At 50.5% G+C, this 8,852-nt stretch overlaps 1 protein-coding gene across 2 annotated transcripts in view; it reads left to right on the forward strand.

Moving 5' to 3' along the window:
* NEURL1 (neuralized E3 ubiquitin protein ligase 1) overlaps positions 1-8,852 on the forward strand; it is a 191,653-nt gene that overhangs the window by 59,132 nt on the left and 123,669 nt on the right. Inside the window, exon 1 of one of the 2 annotated variants that reach the window (XM_025201224.1) lies at positions 4,735-4,775. The exons of the other annotated variant lie outside the window; for it this stretch is intronic. Coding sequence (XP_025057009.1) covers positions 4,739-4,775 — 37 coding nt within the window. The 5' untranslated portion in view covers positions 4,735-4,738. Of the gene's footprint in view, positions 1-4,734; positions 4,776-8,852 lie in introns of those variants that run through there. 2 annotated transcript variants of the gene reach the window in all.

An 8,852-nucleotide genomic window follows, 5' to 3' on the forward strand; every position in this document is an offset into this window, starting at 1 on the left:
GAGGGAAGGGACGGAGCGAAGTGACAATGGAGCGTAATCCCGTCGGCCTCGGCGGACTTGTTCCAAACATCCGCTGGTGTAAACTCATGCAGGATCTGGGCCGTCGGCCTCTGCATGTTGGCAATCCCGTCCAAATCTCCCTCCTTATCCAAACACGCAGCCTTTGAGGTTTTCTGCTAATTGCATAACTGCGGTTTCTAACCATTTTTCTTCCTAGTTTAGTCAAAATCTTTTTGACGTTTACTTAGCAGCTTGGAGTTGTGCTCGCATCTCCACAACAAGCGGGCCAATTTGTTTAAGGTGGCAATGCTTTTAGAGGAAAATGCGGGGACTCTTGGAAGCTCAAGGACCTGGGAAGAGAAGCTCGAGATCCTCCCCGGGACAGCCACGTTTCACTGCTTGGCGCGATGGTGGTGATGATGATGGGCAGTTGGGTGAGTGCTTTTTCTTTTTGCCTGTCGAGGATTTGCCTTTTATGCTTTTGGCTTCAAGCCTCAGGGGAAGCCGCGCGGCCTCCTGGACTGAGCAAACGGCTAGGAGCCAGGCGCTCGCTGGTTCTGCTCTTGGCTTTGCTACTAATTTGTTTTATTGCCTCGGTCAGTTCAGTGTGGTCAGCGCTCCACCGTGCTCTGAGCGCCGTCGTCCGCGGGCTCAGCACTGTACAGCATCAGGCTCTGGCTGCGTATCTCTGGTCCCTCCTTTGTGCAATGTGGATACTTGGTTACCGCATACGGGCGGTTGTCAGAGCTAATTAGCTAATGCGTGTGCTCAGCTGGCTGTGGTGTAAAGTGCGGCTTTATCATTCCTAGCCCTGACAGGTTTGGGTGTTGAAAAATGGGATTCCAGATTGAAATGATATAACATCCCTTTCTGTTTATACAGTGTAAAGGGGCTGTCTCGATCAACTGTCTCCTGAGCTAAATAACTTCTGAGGCAGAGGTCGGTGAAGAAGGCAGCGTGGACCAGGGATGCTCAACCCCCAGCCTGCAGAGCCACATAATCTAGCCTGCGGGTCTGGAAATTTGGGGGGAGCGGTGGCAATTAGCACCCCCCGCTGCTCCCCTGCTGCCAAATTTCCAAGCTCCTTGTGTCCGGATCATCCCCGTACAGAGGGATCGGGCTTCATCCCCATGCGGCGGGGTCGAGCCGGGGCCCAGCGCTATTGCTCAGGAACGGCCCAGCTGCAGCCAGACCCAGCCATGCAGGATTGGGCCCTGGCCAGGCCATTTCTGAGCGGCCGTGTTAGCCGGGCCAGCACCGTGTGCTGGATCCGGACCACGGATGCACCTGGCTCCACTCATCTGACCTGCAGGTGAGACTGATCATTCGGAGAGGAGCTTTCATAAGCGACAGCTGACTTTGTCAGAGGCTCCGCGTTGGTCCCTGAGGTCCCGAACTCTCAATTTTTGCACAGCGCCTGTGTCCGAGCACCTGGGGGTGGCAGCCAGGTTGCACAGAAAAGGCTCTTTGGACGTATCTGGACGTTTTCAAAGCCTGCTGCTTGCTTGAATGCTTGACACTTCTGCGAGAGTGTTACACCGCTGCATTTTCAGTGGGCGACGGTGGTCTACCAGAGGCTGCGCAGTCCATCAGAGAGGGAGGGATTGCACGCATTGCACCAAGGTCAGCATTTGGCCCCAAATACTATTTAAAAGCCAGCCCAGGTACAACTTAAAAGTTGACTTTTCGATGCTCGCCAGTGCTTTTCCATGCTGACCGTCCAATCGGTTGCCTCCTGGGCTCCTCCATGGCCATCAGAGCCTGCTCAAGGGGTTAACTTTTACCTTTTGGGGGTTTTTTTATACGATTTTTTTGTAATCACTGATGCTAATTTCTCAAAGAGGGCTGCAGCGTTGCATGCAAGAGGCTAACGTGCGCTGAATTCCCGTTTAGCTTTGCAACGTTTCCAGCCCATCCCTTCCTGCTAAGGCGGCGGTGACATTTCGGGACGACCAGCTCTTTCAGCGAAGGTCACTGGAAGTTCAGCCTATTTGCAGACACTTAGCTTATCTGTGCATGTCCTTATTGGAGGGTGACTGTTTATTCTCATTTGAGAGCCCCATGCGTCGGATGACTTTTTACACGTTCATTATAAATTATGCTCAACGTGTTTCCATTTGGCATGGATTTCTGCCTTTCTTTCTAGAAGCCGATTCCAGTCCTCGCTCGCTGTTTCATATTCGCGGGATCCTTTTGTAACCCTTGAGATGTCTTGCCTGCAGTTTTAAGGCTCGGGTCCGATTTCAACGTGGAGAACGCTTTTGCTGAGAGCAGTAACAAGGATTTCCTTTTGCTTTCGACACAGCGGTCGAAGCATCCTTGCTCAGAAAGCTGCAAGGATTTGGTTACCAGGAAAATTCCTCGGCGAGCGGGCTGCTGTCTTAATTTCACGATGCTGGGGTGGGGGCGAGGGGAATAGGAGGGCATCGTCGCTGGTGAGTTCAGTAATAATGTAGTAGCTAATGGATGCCCACCGAAGTATTTCACCGTTGCGTTATGCACACCCCGGGGACACAAAAAATCGTGGCAACCGTTGGAGTAAAAGTATGAATCTCCTTTGCCAAAAGCACAGGCCTCCTGGACTTGAAGTAAGGAAAATTCTCCTTGGCTGCCGCAGTATAGGGTCTATGATATATGGTCAAGCGTCTCTGACTGCAGCTGTTGCTGCTCTGCAGTTGGATAGGTCATCTGTTAAGTGCTCTGGAAGAGCCATATATGCACTTATGGAGCCCCTTTCATCAGAGGCTGTCCACTCGTTTTTCCCCCCGAATTTATCATCTCTGTCCCACAAACGAGGCTCGTTCCAGCTCTGCACATTTAATCCCAGCGCTGGAAACCGAGCTCGTGTCTTTTGACTCTTGGTTTTGTGTCTTAACAATGAGATCCCCGGGGCTTTCGTCACCTTCACACCAGACTTTCATTAAATACCTTCCCCCCCTATCCCCTGTTGAAGTCAGGTTACTAGCCTACGATGGTCTTTATATGTTGACGTACGGTGGTAAGTACCGGGTACCGATACGGCCGGCCCCAACCTGGAGCCTGTGGGGCTTGAAAAGGCTTATATAAATCAAAACAAAAAAGTGGCCCATGTGCTGGTGTTCATATTAGCCAGCAATGTGAGATCATTTGCTGGACGGGACCGTACAGAGAGAGCGCGGCGTCCCGTGTGTTTGTGCAGGGGGTGCTGACGCTTGGTGGAGCCCTTGGGTATTGCTGCGGTATTATATTTTGCAGTGGACAGGCAGTCTTGTCAAAAGGGCCAATGGGAAAGTCCTTTTAAGGGCAGCAGCCTGGTGTCTCGGGAAGCCGTTGGCACGGGTTCTTCACATGCAATTTTAGGAACAAGGAAAATATTAGCAAACGTCGTTGGGAACTGAACTGCCAAGTGAGATCGTTCTTCAGGGCGTCAACTTTTGACGCCGGATTTCTCTGCCTTCCTATGGGTTGTATTGCCCATCGTTGGCTTGGTGTATTGGATGCATTATTGCCTCCTCCTGGACACCAAGCACTGGCCGTGGACTGAGGCAGTGTCAGCGCGGTTGTGGGAAGAGCCCCTAAGAGCCCGTTCTTGAAAACCCCGACACCAGCAGAGGGACGAGCCTGGGCTGATTCTTGCTATGCGCAGAAATGTCCCAGCTGGGTGGCAACAGCCGGCCCCTGGCAGAGGTGACCGGGCCCTGGGTGTAATAAATACTTCCATTTTCTCTAGGTTCTTCTGCTGGGCCCCGACATTGGATCTGTCCTTAGCATGGAGCATTTTCAAACATCTCTGCTCGGTGGAGGGTTTCAACAGCTTGCCTTGCAAATAGCACCGGCGTAGGCTGGCGGCTGGTGCAGGCAGCCCCTTCTCAGGGTGTTGGCTCTGGAAATGCTCTTCTTAGGCATTTGCTTCTCCCTGTGCCTTGCACAGGCACCTACCTTGGGTCTGGGGATTTGGGCAAGGAGCAATGGTCAAGGGGCGTTGACGGTGGATATTAGGAAAAACCTCACTGGGAGAGGGGTGAAGCACTAGAAGAGGTTACCCAGAGAGGTGGCGGTGTCCTCATCCTTGGAGGTTTTGCAGACCCGGCTAGACAGTCTTGGCTGGGGTGATATAGTTGGGGCTGGTCCTGCTTGGAGCAGGGGGTTGGACTGGATGTGACCTCCTGAGGTCCCTTCCACCCTCCTTCTCTGATGCCAGCTGACCGCCATCCACATCCTAAAAGTCCCTGGCCCATCAGTAGGCCAGCGGGCTGCATGGAGCAGCTTTGTGGGCTGTATCTGGCCCATGGGTCATGTTTGGGACCGTGGACCTGTGTGTCCCTGTGCATGACAGCAAGACATGGCTGTTTGCCCTTTGTGTTGCAGGTGACTTTCAAAAGGGGGAAGAAAACAAATCACCTTCCTTCTGCCTCCATCCTCCCACCCCCTTTTTTGCTGCTTTGTGATGGATAAAGAAGGCCTGAGCATTTTCAGGCGCTTAAATCTAATTGGATTTTCTGTTTGATATTGCAGCCTTACTTATTGTGGAAGGCTAAACAGTATCTGAAGAAGTAATGAAATTGGGAACCTCATGGGAGTGAAAGCTGAGCGATTTGGGGCGAGGGGAGGTTTTTAAGCTGATTTTATTGTTGTTGTTTGTTTTACTTAATACCTCTTTGTGTTCGACGAATATTGCTTATTTTGGAGAAGCAATGTCACTGTTCAAATATGGAGACAGCCTCAGGGCAAAAGGACTTCAGACAGCCACAGCAGACAGATGCTCTCGTGGACCAAGGAGCGGTGCCCCAAGGAGGGTAGGTACTGGGAAACTACCAGCACGCTGGGAGACCTGTTGAGTTACCGTTTGACAGTACTTGTAAATAAAGTAGACCCTCGTTTATCTGAACTCGACGGATATAAACACTTGGATAAATCAAAAGCAAAAAAGCTAATGCTTGCACAGGTACTAAGTTTTGTAACATGCCTGGACCATTGCAGGTGGTTTTCATTTTTATGCTCTTTTTCGCTGCTTTTTTGTACGGTGTATGTCTGATATCTCTGAATATTTTCCATATATGAGCAGGGATGTTCCCACAGGGTTCAGATAAGCTGTGGGTCTGCTGTATTTCTCTGTATTGTTAAAATGTGGCTGAGATGAACAGTATGGGTGACAGAAGTTGTGCGTATGTAGGACCGGGTGCGGTGACACTCAGGTGTCTGAACAGGACAGACTTGACTGGCGTGTCCTCTCTGCACCTCCCAGCGGGCGGTAAGGCTCTTGCTGACCTTGCGTGTTATAGGTCCTATAACCCTGACCAACATCCCGTCATACTACGTGCCCTCATTATAAGGTGCTGTACTCGACCTGCTCCGACAGCTCAGCTTGGCCAGGTTCCTTTCCCCCTCAGGAAGGCAGCCATGCAACAAAAACCTTCAATTATGACAGGAAAACTCAGAAAACAGATCCTGGCAGACACTTCGGATTCCTTGCAATGCAACCAAAACCACGAGTCATAATGCTCTGGATATTTTTGAGGTTGAAAATTAGCAGGAAAGAAATGAAAACACTTTATATACATATAACACACTATCTATCTATCTACCTATCTATCTATCTATCTATCTAGGAAGATAGATAGATAGATAGATAGATAGATAGATAGATAGATAGATAGATAGATAGATAGATATAAGGTCCATTGGAGGGAGATGAGGTTCTTCTTGTCTATATCTATCTATCCATCTATCTAGCTAGCTATAGACAAGAAGAACCTCGTCTCTCTGCAAGGGACCTTATCTCTCTCTCAGACATATCTATCTATCTATCTATCTATCTATGAGGTATATATATATAGATATAGAGAGAGAGAGAGAGAGAGAAGGTCCATTGCAGGGAGATGAGGTTCTATATATAGATATATCAATATCTCTCTATATATATCAGGGACCTTGTCTCCCTGCAATGGACCTTATTTCTCTCTCTCTCTCTATATATATATATATAGAGAGAGAGAGAGAGAGATGTATATATATCTATATAGAGATCTATATCTCTTTCTCTATATAAAGATATATATACAGAGAGAGAGAAAGAGAGATAAGGTCCATTGCAGGGAGACAAGGTCCCTGCTATTTACAGAGAGATATCTTTATATCTAGATATAGAGAGAGCTATAGATATAAGGTCCATTGCAGGGAGACGAGGCTCTTCTTTGTCCATCGCAAAGAGCTGAAAAGGCAGAGCTGCCCAACTTCTATAAAGATCCTCCTCAGACAAGTTCACTGCTCATCCCTCCATTCCTGGGATCAAACTCACCGGTAGGGCCCTGCCACACGTTCACATGAAAACTGGATAGAGACCAGTTGTAAAATGGTTACGCATTTTCGAGCACTCACTTTGTAGCTGGTTGGCTCTTTTGATAGCTGGATGGGCATTTTTATGGCGTGATAATTGGTTTGCACATGTGGAGCTGGGCTGTTCTCAGTGGTGAGAGATGACAGAAGAAGGAGCAATGGGCTCAAGCTGCAGCAAAGGGGGTTTAGATTGGATATTAGGAAAAACTTTCCCACAAGGAGGGTGGTAAAGGAACAGACTACCCAGAGAGGTGGGGGGATCTCCATCCTTGGAGGTTTTTAAGACCTGGCTCAACAAAGCCCTGTCTGGGATGATGCAGTTGGGGCTGGTCCTGCTTGGAGCAGGGGGTTGCACTAGATGTGACCTCTTGAGGTCCTTTCCCACCCTCATTTTCTCTGATTCTAAATGTATTTCATGATTCACCAGTTAATTGTGTAATGTGTGTAACGTGGCAGGGGCTTTAGGTAGACGCCTAATTTCACTGAGGGATAAACTTAGTGCTTGGTGCCTAGGGGATGACTCGGGGCTGAGAAAGGACCAAGGCTTTTCAAGGGGAGGCTGTAGTTCATGACACAAGGTTATCAGCAGAAGTTAGGCCTGTCAGCGCTCTGGGTGCTGATCAAAGCCAAGACAAATCCCAATTTGATCCTTTGCCTTATTCTCTTGGCAGTATATTGAATTGCCTCTTATTCTCACTTTGCTGATTCTGCAGCAGCACTTGTCCCCAGGCATGTGCTGCAAGGAGTGCTGAACAAGCGTGGGATAAAACCGAGAAGAGCACAGGGTTATAACTCACTCTCTCTGCCTCTGTTACCTCCAGCTGTATGCATATTTCTAGGCGGCAGGTTACCTGGGCCTCAAAGTCATATAATGGCGTGCACCTGTCGTGTCTAACAAGCTGCACAGCTGCTCTGATGTATTTTGGTACATCTTCTGGCTTCGGCTGCAGGAAAATGTATGAAGCTGTGGCTGGCGCCCTGCCCGTCTGCACAATTGGGGACGGAAAGAAAGGTTCAGTCCCATTTTAATTCCAGAGGTGGGTTAAAGGCTTGGGAGGCATGGTGTTGTCACCCACCATCCGTCTTGCTCTCATTGCTCCTTCCCCTAATGAAGAGGGTTGGATGGAGGTGCAGCGGCTGTCGGCGCATGCTGAACCAGCACAGAAGCAAGCACTTTAAAGACAAGCAAAGCGTACGGCAGCTTTCCTTCCTGCAGCAGCTGCAAACTGCAGGACTTCTGCAGGGTTCCCATGTTTCCAGTCCCAAAAAAAGAGGACGCCTGTTGGGGGGACACCTCACTCCCAACCTGCAACCCCTCGTCCCTGCTGCTGCCCCGCACTCCCGACTCACAGTGCTTTGCCCCCCTGGACTGTGCTGGTGCCCCTCTCTCCTGACCCACAGCCCCCATCTCTGCTGCTCCCCCTCACTTTGGCCCTGCCTGGACAGCTGCCCCCAGTGCACGTGCGGAGGCACATGGTGCCCGCTGCCTCCAATTGCCCTCCCCCTGCTCCCGCAAAATCTCAGACGTTCATTCAGATTGCAAAAAAAAGGCCAAAAAAGATCAGAGGACGTGTCCGGGAAGACCCGGACGTATGGTCACCCTACTTCTGGCAACTGCTGTAGCATCTTTCTAAAGGCTGCATCACAAATTAGCAGCGTCCTCGCAGTAGTCGGCAGCACCGGGGTGCAGTGTGCAGCGGGGAGCTGCCTCTTGCTTTGCAGATGCAGCTAACCCTTGCCCATAAGCTCCTGGACCTCCCTTTTCGGCTGTCAGAGAGGTTCCTTCACACGTTAGGGCTGATGATGGTACCACACAGCAAAGGGTGCCGTTGCTGAGATGTCCACAGCCTGTGCTGAGAATACGTGGTCTGATCCGTCCTGGGCAGATCCAGCTATGAGTAGTACCAGCATGGTTCGAGGTAGCTAAAACTAAAACCTCAGAAACGTGGCCTGAAAATGGTCTCACTGTGGTGCCATCCCAAGCGATAGCAGGAGGATCCCAGGCTGACTGATCAGCTGCAAAAGCTGAGTTACACCCGTTTTCCTGGAGTAGATCAGGAGCATCCTCCCCGGTTCTGTATCTCTGCTAGGCGCCCCCGCCCCGCGAGAGCCGTTCAGAAGTCGCAGTGGGTGTTAGCCTGGGTACAGAGCTGACGGCTGTCGTGGGCACGCTGGAGGTGACAATCTGATATGATTGGCCTTCTCCTCTAATTAATTACTTAGCCAGCTGAATCCGTTTGCAGTCCCTGCTGGCAAGCCTTTGACCTCTGCCTGGGTGAGGAGGCGGTGGAATGTCGCCGTCCCCCGATTATGTTCTCAGATGTCAGCGGAGAGTAATTAGTGCAGATCACCCTCGCATCCGCAGCAAAGGGAACGAGGCTCATTAGTGCAGTAATGCTTAACGCTTAGGGGGGCATGCAGGCACGGGGTGCTGCATGATTTGCTGGTGTGTACACGGAGTGCCTTGCACCCTGCTCTTCCCTCCGTGCATCACCCTCTCGTTGTCCTGCATTTCAGACACTCCCCGTGTCCCCTTT

The sequence above is a fragment of the Alligator sinensis genome, unplaced genomic scaffold, assembly GCF_000455745.1.
Source record: "Alligator sinensis unplaced genomic scaffold, ASM45574v1 scaffold61_1, whole genome shotgun sequence".
Taxonomy (NCBI): Eukaryota; Metazoa; Chordata; order Crocodylia; family Alligatoridae; genus Alligator; species Alligator sinensis.